We start from the raw sequence: 12,113 nt of genomic DNA, 5'->3' as shown, positions 1-12,113 counted from the left end.
GGAAAAACCGCGAACTCAAAATCTCAAATGTCAAGTGGTGGTAGCAGAATGCGGTGGTGGTGGTGGAAGCTCAATGGGACTGTGGAAATGGAGGGTAAGGTGGTGGACTATACACGGTGTCGGAGATGGAAGCACGGTCCCTAAGTAGCCGAAACACCTTTGGAGACACAACTCACAACACAAACAAAATTGGGTCAAGTTGGGGTGGCAGAAGTGTATGGTGGGTAAGCCAATGCGGTGGTGGTGGTGGTTGATGAGGAAGCTACCGTCCCTAAGTAGCCGAAACACCTTAGGAGACTCAAATCACTACTCAAGCAACCACATATACAAATGGGGATCAAGATTGGTTAGGTTGCGGAAGTCGGTGGTGGTTTAGTGGATGATGTGGTGGAAGCCCTAGGAAAAGATGCCAAAGTTCACAAAATTTGATGGAGTCAAAATATGGTGGTATTTTTGTGGGAAGGGGGATGTCAAGATCTTTTCAACGAGCTAAATAACGTGAAAATAGGACTCCAGATGAGTTAGTTATGGCCGAAACAAAAATCAGCCGAAAGTGATATCTACAGGTTACGGACGTCCGGACAAGGTCGAATGTCCGGGCCCGGACGTCCGGGCGGGCTCGGAAGTCCGTAAATTCAGCTCGGGTTCGGGGTTCCGGTCGTCCGGAACAGGTCGGACGTCTGGTCGGTCCAGGTGCTCCGGACGTCCGTAAAGGGCCGATCGTCCGGTGGGACGGGGTCAGCGCGAGATGCGAGATCTGGGGCACGATTTTGGGCGGAAAATGATGATTTTGGGGTCAAAATTAATGAGATTTCGTGGATGGAAAGTGGGGAAAATTGGGGAGATGCTAGATCCACTTGAAACCAAGCAAATCTATAATCAAATCCAACAAAACTTCGTCAAACCAACAAATCACAAAAAAATCTGAGGCTATTTTTGGTGGGGATTTTCGAAATTGGGGAAGAACACAACAAAATTAGGCTAGAAAATACAACGAAGAGGCTCCGAAGTCATGATCAACGTGGCTCATGATACCAAGATGATATAGGGTGGAACCCTAATTGGCCGATATTTCACGAAAGGAGCGGATCCCGCGATGAACACAAAGAACACGAGGAGGGAAACGAGGGAAAACACAAGAGGAACACGAGATGAACACTCAAACCAACATGAATAAGTCACACATCTGCTAGATCCTCGAATACAAAGGAAGATACATGATACACGATCGACTAGGGACGATACATAGGTAGCCGGTCTTCTCCGTAAGGAGGTCTTGAGTTCTTCCCTAAAAGGGGTCTTGAATCCGCTTAGGGGATCTTCTCCGGTGGAGGCTCGAATCTCCGAGGAGAAGGTAACCAAGTGGATGAGCAAACTCTCACACAAAATATGAGCTAACCCTTTGCTAACTCTAGCTAGGATGAATAGGAGGTCTATTTATAGTCTTAGTGCAAAAGGGGGTGAAGTGGGGGGTACATGGGCTGCGGCCCAACACATGGCAGCGGACAGGCGCCGGTCGTCCGACAGGTACCGGACGTCCGGTGGCTCGCGAGGGTCCGGTCGTCCGGTACTTGTCGGACGTCCAGTGTTTTGGCTCGGTTGAGGTGGCGCCAGATTTCCGGGGATGGTCGGACGTCCAGACACTGGAGTGTGTTGGACGTCCGGGACTTGTCGGACGTCCGCTCATTTTGGATCGGGTGCGGGATCGCGGGTCGTCCAGTCCGGGCCGGTCGTCCGTTCCAGGCTGGTCGTCCGGTGGGTCTTCTGGCATCGGACGTCCGGTCCCGACCGGTCGTCTAGTGGCTGGAGCTTCTTCTCTTGGTCCTTGTACTTGGCGTCCTCGCTAGCTCGTCTGTTGGATGTGGTGGCTCCGTGGCTTTCCTCTAAGTACCTGATCATGCATAGCACACATGTTGGAGGTAGTAGCCATGTCTCACATGTAGAAAGTGAAAGTTCGGAGAGGAGCTAGTTCACCTTGTGTCCAATGGCATATGTTCGAGGTCTCGTCATATGTCCTCTTGGGGCTTGGAGAGTAGTCAGAGTGTACAGATGGCATGGAGAAGATGTGCTAAACAGATTTGAAGAGGCCATGGAGATGATAGATGGCATGGAGAAGACGTTCGAAACAAAGCTCGATAACAAGTTTAACGAATTGCTTGCGCGTCTTCCACCACCACCACCGGCTGCACCTAATGCACCTCTACAACAACAACAACAACAACAACAACAACAACAACAACAACAACGACTACCTCCACGTCGCGAAATAGCCCTCCGCCGAGCGAGCCGTGTCCCTCTTGCGCCTGGCCAAACTGTTGGTGTTGCCGTTGATTCTTCTGTGGCTCCTGCTGCTGATGCGGAGGAGGATGATTTGCTTGTGGGAGATTACGAGGATGAGGTTGATCAAAATCAGAACTACGTGCAACCATCAGCACCACAACCACCAGGTCGTCCACATGCAAAAAATGGCAATAGTAGGGCTCCCCCTTAGGTACGAGATCATGACCATCTCCCTAAACTGAAATTGAATATTCCACCATTTGAGGATAGATATGTTCCTGATATATATCTTACTTGGGAGTTAGAAACTAAACAATGATTTACATGTTTACAATATCCTGAGGAGAGACGTGTTTCTGTTGTTGTTTGTGCTTTCACTAGCTTTGCATGTGTTTGGTGGTCTGAACATTGTAGATTATATCCTTTTCCAGCTACTTGGGCTGCTTTGAAAACTGCTATGCGTACTCGTTGGGTTCCACCATATTATCAACGTGAATTACTTCAAAAATTGCAGCGTTTAAGACAAGGAAAAAATTCTGTAGAACAATATTATCAGGAATTACAAACTGACATGATTAGATGTGGTATTGTTGAGGAGAATGAAGCTATGCTTGCACGTTTTATGGGTGGATGAAATAGAGAGATTCAGACCATTCTAGAGTATAAGGAGTATAATAATATCACTCGTTTATTCCATCTTGCTTGTAAAGCTGAACGTGAAGTGCAGGATCGACAGGCATTGGCGCGAACTAACTTTTCTGCAGGTCGATCTTCATCATGGATACCACGTGCATCCTCTACTTCCACTTCACCAACACCTCTATCAGGTGCCACCTCCGGCCGTGATACAAGAAAGCAGGCACAACCACCACTATCTGCCAAGAGCACACCTGTCGGGCCTGCGCAGAGCTCTTCTTCTTCCATGGCATCAACAGGGCACACAAGTGATATTATTTGTCGTCGTTGTAAGGGAAGAGGACATTTTGCAAGAGAATGCAAATCTCAGCGTGTGATTATTGCTACTGAGGATGGTCGGTATGAGTCCGCTAGTGACTATGATGAGGAGACTTTGGCTCTTATTACACATGAAGAACACGCTGGAGATGATTCTGATCATGAGACGCAATACATGGCTGTTGAAGATGCTGACAAGTATGAATGTTTAGTTGCTCAACGTGTTTTGAGTGTGCAGGTTACACAAGCTAAGCAAAATCAGAGGTATAATTTGTTCCATACAAAGGGGGTTGTGAAGGAACGTTCTGTTCGCATCATCATAGATGGAGGGAGCTGCAACAACTTGGCTAGCATGGATATGGTGGAGAAGCTATCTCTCACCACAAGACCACATCCACATCCTTACTACATCCAATGGTTCAACAACAGCGGCAAGGTTAAGGTAACACATATTGTTCATGTGCATTTTAGTATCACTACATATGCTGATTATGTTGACTGTGATGTGGTACCCATGCAAGCATGTTCCTTATTACTTGGTAGACCATGGCAATTTGATAAAAATTCTATACACCATGGTAGAAATAATCAGTATATTCTTGTTCATAAGGATAGCCATATAACTTTGCTTCCTATGACTCCCGATTCCATTTTGAAAGATGATATTAATAGAGCTAATAAAGCAAAACAGGAGGATTTCAGCAAATCTGTTGTTATGCTAAACCATCTATTGTTGCTTCTGAAATTAAATTGAAAAGTGCATGTTTACTTGCCACAAAATCTGATATTGATGAGCTAGATTTCATCAAATCTGTTTGCTATGCTTTTGTGTGCAAAGATGCATTATTTTCATTCGAGGACGTGCCTTCCTCTTTGCCCCCTGCTGTCACTCACATTTTGCAGGAGTTCGCTGACGTGTTTCCACAAGACGTGCCACCGGGATTACCACCTATTCGAGGGATTGACCAACAAATTGACTTAATTCCCGGTGCATCGCAACCCAACCGTGCACCATACCGTACCAATCCAGAGGAGACGAAGGAGATTATGCATCAAGTACAGGAGCTGCTCGACAAAGGTTATATACGTGAATCTCTTATTCCTTATGCTGTTCCGATTATACTAGTGCCTAAAAAGGATGGTACGTCGTGTATGTGTGTTGATTGTAGAGGTATTAATAATATTACTATTCGTTATCATCATCCTATTCCTAGGCTAGATGATATGCTTGATGAATTGAGTGGCTCTAAATATTCTCCAAAGTTGATTTGCATAGTGCATACCATCAAATTCGTATGAAATTGGGAGATGAATGGAAAACTGCATTTAAAACTTGGTTTGGTTTATATGAGTGGTTATTCATGCCTTTTGGGTTAACTAATGCACCTAGTACTTTCATGAGCTTAATGAACGAAGTTTTACGTGCTTTCATTGGACGATTTGTGATAGTCTATTTTGATGATATACTGATTTATAGTAAATCTTTGGAGGAACATTTGCAACATTTACGTGTTGTTTTTATGATGAGAACATGACTACCTTGTATACGACCAAAAATATTGCATACATGCATATTTGTCAGGTGATTTCTAATGCAAACTATTCAATAATCTATTTATATTATCCAGAACAAAAATACTTCACACACTTTTGTGTTTTGTCTAATTGCAGGTGTATGGGACATTTGTACAATCCACATATGAAGATAAGGGAAAAGGAGAAGTTTATGTTGTGTTCAAAAAGTCCTCTCACGTCACTTTTGGGCCAAGAGAAGATAGAGTCCAAGTCTTTCACGTTCTGGATTCAGATTCGGACTGCACAGACATACCTAACTCAAAACGCCAACAACTTTTTCATACGGACTCCGAATTGGGTGATTCTTTTTTTGTTGGAAACTAGATTTCGTGCTCTTTCCAACCCAATTTGATTCACCTTCAAATTCGTCCGGAGCATTGAGTTACAGACGAAACAATATGACATTGCAGCATAATCCGAGTCAAACTACAAGCCCAAAGGTGTTGCATCACCTCCACTTGGGCCCATGAGCCTTGTACGACCTAGGGTTAGTTTTAGGCTGCCTTGGGACGTCCTCCCACCTCCTTGGCCGCCACCCCTTGCTCCTATATAAGTAGATCCATCTAGTAGCTTTTTCCTTGGGATTTGTTTAGTTAAAAGTTAGCCATTGCAACTTCGTGTACTTCGTTTGTGTCCAACGACCAGACCAAGACCGCTTACGGATCCCCACCATTATCAATACCTCATATATATTTGCAATATTCAGATTGCTTTATCATATTCTTGGTCGAGGGTGTCCCGATCTTTCGATGAGATGATAACTATCGATTTAGTGGAGACGACTTTGACGATCCGACTACAAACGTGCACGACGTTGCGCCTTAGCAATCGCTAAACCAATCTCCTGAGGTTACTGACGATGCCGGAAGCACGGTCAGCCTGACCACGAAGGTCTATTCCTGCAAGCAATCGAAGAACGACCAAGTATATTTTCTGCAATCGAAGTGTTTGTTTGGTAACCTTGAAAAGTGCACCTTTTGCATCGGCCGAGTATCTTTTCTTGGCTCTGTTGTTACTCCACAGGGAGTTGATGTTGATAAAGCCAAGATTGAAGGTATTGAGAGTTGGCCGCAGCCCAAAACGGTCACACAAGTGAGGAGTTTCCTTGGCCTCACTAGTTTCTATAGGCGTTTTGTGAGAGATTTCAGCACCATTGTTGCACCTCTCAACGAGCTTACAAAGAAGCACTACAAGAAATATGTCAACTAGTGACCTTCTGTCAGTGACCCTGAAAGAATTGGTCATAGATCTATGACCATTTCAGACCAATTGGTCAAAAGCTGTTTGGGGGGCTCCAAACCCTAAACTATAACGACCATTTTGGTCAGAAAGGTCGTAATTTCCTTACACGAAATGGTCATAAAGTAGATAAAACTGGTCTGCTACCTTATTTCTAGCTGACCATGACCAATATAGATGGTCATAACCTTGTAAATTGTGGTGGGTTGCTATGACTAGGCGCCACCTCATCAGTTTTGCCTATGTGTCATGTCCATGTGGCAGTTTTTTCCCTAGGTTGTGAAGCAACCTATATTTCTGTCATTCCCAAAATTCCCAAAAAAATCTCATAAATTCTTTGGGTCATATATTCATCAAATATGTAAAAATCCTTCCTTGCCTAGTTCAAAACTAATTCAACAATATTCATTTTCCTATTCTGTTCACAACAACACTTAATGAAGGAAGTGCTATTTATATATTCTTGATTGCCCTCAGAATTTTTGGGCACTCTTTCCTATCCAAATCATTACCGCATGACAAAATTCAGCTCCATTTTCCTAGCAAATCTTCCTCGGCAAATTTCCAAAGTTTTTGTCCACCTAGAAGCATTGTGAAGGAAGTACCTTTTTTATATCTTGAAATGACATGAAATTTATACAGTTCCTTCATATGCCCAAATTATCACCCTCCTCCAAATTGCAGCTCAGTCAAATCATCTATGTGAGCCCAGGTTCAATTTATATTTTATGGCCAAATTGGCACGTTGCAAAGAAAGTGTTATATAGACCCCTCCTATTACCCTCAAACTTTTCGGGCACTCTTCCATACCCAAATCATTGCCACATGATAATATTCAGCTCAATTTTCCTAGTAAATCTTTCTCAGGAAATTTCCAAAGTTTCTACCTCGAGAGAAGCTTTGTGAAGTAAGTACTAGCTAGGCTTACCCAAATGATCTGAAAATTTACCAGCGCATGACCATACCTATGTAACTTACCTACACCAATTTTTAGCTCATTTCATTCATCCAATCTCTCTCAATAGTTTTCCCAAGTTTTTGTCCATAGAAGAGCATTGTGAAAGAAGTACTACTTTGGCATGTCCAAATGGTATCAATTTTCGACAAATGCTTTCCTATGCCCAAATAACCATCCTCCACCAAATTTCAGCTCAATCCATTCATTATTTTGAGCCCAGCTTCAACATTCATATTTTTGTCCAGTGTGGTACTTTGCAAAGCAAGTACCACCTAGGCTCCTCCTTTTGAGCTGAAAATTTGTGAAGACGGTCTTCTTAGTAACTGATCATCCTCAGCCAAAACACACGCCCATTAGCCATGTAAATTTCCTGTACCGCTAATCAAACACTTGGCTGCTAATTCATGTTTAAGCATCGATCGGTCTCCTCGTGAGAATCTTATGTTGTAATTTTCTTCCTAGCACCTACCTGGGGAGTGCCCAACCCACTAGACATGCCTAGGCCGCCCAGAACACATAGCAACGCCACGGTCATGCGGTGACCACACGGCGAGCATGCGAGTTTACGCGCTCTAGAGTTGGAGCCCTCGGCCACCGTCCAAACCTCGACGTATCACCACCAAACCATGTATTTATGATTTAATAGGTACTTATGTAACTAGAAATGATTTTTGGAAAAAATAAATAGCAAACTATGAGGCAGTTGTAGTTCAAATTTGACCCGCTTCCATCTGAATCGGTGAAAATTTGTCTTTTTCATGAGAGGTGGATCAAAACTTTTTACACCCAACCATTTTGTCAATTGTGCATTAAATATGGCCTAGTATTTTAGAAAAATGATTTTGTCCAATTTTTCAACAATTATTTTGGAGGTCCTTCACAAAAAAACCTCCTTTTGGGCACTCGAAAAATGGAAAATGGTTTTTTCGTCCAAAGAAAATGAAAACTTCCTTAGGCAACATTGTTTGCCATTCCAATATGCACCCTTGTGCACAATATGAGATCATTTTAACAAACTATGCCATGAATGTGGTCATAAGATTGATCATTTGGCTTGAAAGCCACTGATCTCCACACGTGATAGCTCGTTTCTGAGAACACTTTTTTAAAATAATTGTCGTATTAAAAGTTTATTATTTTTCCTGGGAACTTGGCCACATATAATGACACAATGCGAAGATTTCCCAATTTTTTGTTTTTTTAATTTTTTATGTCCGTTTCAAAATGCGATCAAAACGGCGGGAATGATCGTTCCTAGCTAGTGGTTGAATCTTGGAATTTTTTTGGTGTTTCTCTAATTAAATAGATACTTATGTACCTAGAAATGATTTTTGGAAAAAATAAAGAGCAAACTACAAGGTAGCTACAGTTCAAATTTGACCCGCTTCCACCTGAATCGGTGGAAATTTGTCTTTTTCACGAGAGGTGGATCAAAACTTTTTACACCCAATCATTTGGTTAATTGTGCATTAAATATGGCCTAGTATTTTAGAAAAATGATTTGGTCCAATTATGCAACAATTATTTGGGAGGTCCTTCACAAAAAAACCTCCTTTTGGGCACTCAAAAAATGGAAAATGGTTTTTTCGTCCAAAGAAAATGAAAACTTCCTTAGGCAACATTGTTTGCCATTCCAAGATGCACCCTTGTGCACAATATGAGATCATTTAAACAAACTATGCCATGAATGTGGCCATAAGATTAATCATTTGGCTTGAAAGCCATTGATCTCCACACATGACAGCTTGTTTCTGAGAACACTTTTTTAAAATAATTGCCGTATTACAATTTTATTATTTTTCCTGGGAACTTGGCCACATATAATGACACAATGCGAAGGTTTCCCAATTTTTTGTTTTTTTTGAATTTTTTATGCCCGTTTCAAAATGTAGTCAAAACGGCGGGAATGATCGTTCCTAGATAGTGGTTGAATCTTGGAATTTTTTTGGTGTTTCTCTGATTAAATAGATACTTATGTACCGAGAAATGATTTTTGGAAAAAATAAAGATCAAACTACAAGGTAGCTATAGTTCAAATTTGACCCGCTTCCATCTGAATCAGCGGAAATTTGTCTTTTTCACGGGAGGTGGATCAAGACTTTTTACACCCAACCATTTGATCAATTGTGCATTAAATATGGCCTAATATTTTAAAAAATTGATTTGATCCAATTTGTCAACAAATTTATTATAGGTCCTTCACAAAAAACTAATTTCAGGGATTCGAAAAATGGAAAATGTCTTTTTTGCCAAAAAAAACTCATGTCTCACTACACCTTTTTAAGTATATTTATCTTTTTTCATGTTTGTTATTTTTTTATGAAAACTTGTTCACGTTTTGGTGACACAATGAGAAGGTTTTCCATTTTATTTTTGAATTTCTCAAGTCATAAAATAGCTGACATGATTTTAATGCATTATTTTTAGGCAACTATGACCTATTTAGATGGTCACAACAACATTCTGCATTCTGATTGGTCCGTGGACCTCTCACGCGGATCGTGCATCATACGCCGTCGGATGCTCGCGGATCCAACGGCCGTCCTCAACCCTTCCACACTAACTCCAAAACCCTAGGTCATTTTCCATCCACCCCCCGCCTCCTTTCTTTCCTCACTCCCTTCTCCTCCTCTCCCCTTCCAAGTCATCTCTGTCGTGACGCCACACCTCCCACGATTCGATCCAATCCTCTCCCCCGATCCCACCTGCCGACGGCGACCTCCTCTCAACCAGCCCCGCCGGCGGCCTCCAGATCCAACCCAGCTCAAGCCCAACTCCTACCCCGCGACCATGGCCATGGCAGGGGGAGCCCAAATCCCTAGCCCGTGGTGGCTAGGGTTTCGGTCGCCTCCAACTCGATCCCGCGCTGCTCCGGTGAATCCCGAGCCCTCAAGCGCCGATCCATCTCCGGGATGGCCTTGATCTGCTCGAGGACGACCGGTTCTTCATCAACCTGCAAGGATGCGTGCCGGCAGCAGCGATCTCCTCTCCGATGAGCCATCCCATGGCGACCAGGATGGTCTCCCCCTCCCAAATCCATCACGGTCTCCCAAATCTCCCTCTGCTCCTCAAGGTCCGACCCATCTCCCCTCTCAGATTTCAGTTTTTTTTTCTTGATTTGGTACGGTGGTGGTTCGCCTCTATCCCCCCTCTCCCACTCTCTGTGCTTGTAGCGGCTGTTCCCCCAACCTCCGGTCCATGCGCGCGGCTGTTCGTCCACTCGAGCGAGCGGGATGCTGGAAGGGAAGGCGACGGTGGAGGACACCGACATGCCGGCCAAGATGCAGCTGCAGGCCATGTCGGCGGCGTCCAGGGCGCTCGACCGCTTCAACGTCCTCGACTGCTGGAGCATCACGGCGCACATCAAGAAGGTAGAAACTTGCCAATACCGCCCCCAAATCTACAGCCTCTGAATCTGCAAGTAATAAGCTAGAGACAGTCTTGCAAGAGAAAGAACGATGTACTTGAACATAAATCAGCAGTTAGCTGCGCAAGTGCTGCCGAATGATTGGATCTGATTTGGACGGCTGCACTGCAGGAGTCCGACATGATCCATGGCCCGGGGTGGCAGTGCGTGGTGGGCTGCAGCTTCGGCTGCTACTTCACGCACAGCAAGGGGAGCTTCATATACTTCAAGTTCGAGTTGCTCAGGTTCCTCGTCTTCAAAGGCATGGCGGATGAGCAACCGCTGCCGTGCTGATCTGGTCTGTAGGTTTAAGTGACAAGGTGAGCATACAACTTGTGATGCATTTTCCTGGTCTGTAGGTTTACGTGAGTTCTAATCTGATGGTGGCATTTTGCAATTCTGATCAGTTTAAATAATGGCTATTGAAGCCATTTATACTTCCACATGGTTTCAGAATCTGGATAGAATCACTATAGCATTTATGTGATTCGTTCTGTAGCTTGCGTTTGGTACTTGGAAATAACAGAATAGAAATTTTGAATTTTTTTGACACACCATGTAGTATACTGAAAACCACCTTTCTTCTAGTGCTCCTACACAATGCTAGTTAGGATGAGTACAACTACATTTTTATCTATCTGAAAATGGTGCAAAGATTTACTAGTACTTGCCTTGGTGATATGACACGTCCATGGTGCGATTTAACTAGATTCGGACTTCGATAGGCCAGGGCGTGTGCTTGTATTAGCAATGAACAATTACTACTAATTAATGAAGGAAGCACACTTGTTCACATAAAGGAAGATATGTCTGTGTTAGTATTAGTGTTCTTGATCTTACCTGATAGACTTGTTTTTACTAATGTAAACAAATAAAATCAGATTGTTTTCATAAACCATTCTCACTTTTAATTGAGTTCTAAGTACGTAGTGTCTTTAGTTGTTTGCTTATATTATAGTCAGAATTATACCTTGGGACTGAATGATGTGTTATTTAGTTAGCTAAGCAGTATCTTTAGTTTTCTGATGATTGCTCAACTCTCAATTCTGAATAAATAAGTAGCTAACCCTATTGGTTCTTTCTTTCTTCAGGGCTATGAGTTGATGGCCACGCTGCTGTTTTGCTCTGCTTGATAATTCTTTTACTGTCCAGTCTGCTCTCTGCATAGTTTCCGGTTGCTTATAAAATGATAAAACAGTGGTGATGCGAGGTCCGACAATGGTTTGTAATTTTGGTTTCATCCCCAACCTCTCCAGCTAGCTTCTTCTTCACATCATATCATATTTGCACCTGCTGCTGCATCATGGATTGGATGGTCACCTACTAGCTAAGTTGCTTAGCTTGTATTGCCATCGAATTGGGCAATACTGTTTCACTTTGCTTGTTTCTTGTACCAGGTCCGTCAGTTACAGCATAAACAAACAAATTGCTTAGCTCTCAACTAGGAATACATAGCTAGCTAAACTTGTTCGTTCTTTCTTTCTTTCTTTCTTTAGAGTTGTGACTTATATGGGTCAAGCTGTTGTTTTGCTGTACTCAATGATACTATTGCTGCATGTATACTGATACATGTGGTGATATTTTCCTGAACTTAAGTTGTGAATGTACCATTATTTTCCTGTTGCTACTTATTCCTGGCTCACCTATTCTAGTTGGTTTCAATTGATATTTGTCTCATCTAGCACTCTGACTATAAATTTG

The 12,113-nt window shown here is 43.0% G+C and overlaps 1 protein-coding gene across 1 annotated transcript; it reads left to right on the top strand.

Moving 5' to 3' along the window:
• The first annotated feature begins 10,239 nt into the window (after positions 1-10,239).
• LOC125541427 (dynein light chain LC6, flagellar outer arm-like) lies at positions 10,240-10,706 on the top strand. The gene is made up of 2 exons (XM_048704844.1): positions 10,240-10,377; positions 10,545-10,706. Exons 1-2 carry the CDS (start codon positions 10,240-10,242, stop codon positions 10,704-10,706), a joined length of 300 nt encoding a protein of 99 aa, XP_048560801.1.
• The last annotated feature ends 1,407 nt before the right edge of the window (positions 10,707-12,113 follow it).

This window comes from Triticum urartu, chromosome 2 (assembly GCF_003073215.2).
Source record: "Triticum urartu cultivar G1812 chromosome 2, Tu2.1, whole genome shotgun sequence".
In the NCBI taxonomy this organism is placed as follows: Eukaryota; Viridiplantae; Streptophyta; class Magnoliopsida; order Poales; family Poaceae; genus Triticum; species Triticum urartu.
The sequence above is the reverse complement of the archived record's forward strand: the minus strand, read 5'-3'. Positions and strand labels throughout refer to the sequence as shown.

What these genes read in the sequence shown, in the direction of transcription:
- LOC125541427 (XM_048704844.1), top strand. Translation starts at nt 10,240, where the DNA reads ATGCTGGAAGGGAAGGCGACGGTGGAGGACACCGACATGCCGGCCAAG. An exon ending in TCACGGCGCACATCAAGAAG is followed by an intron (nt 10,378 to 10,544) that starts GTAGAAACTTGC and finishes GCTGCACTGCAG; the next exon opens with GAGTCCGACATGATCCATGG.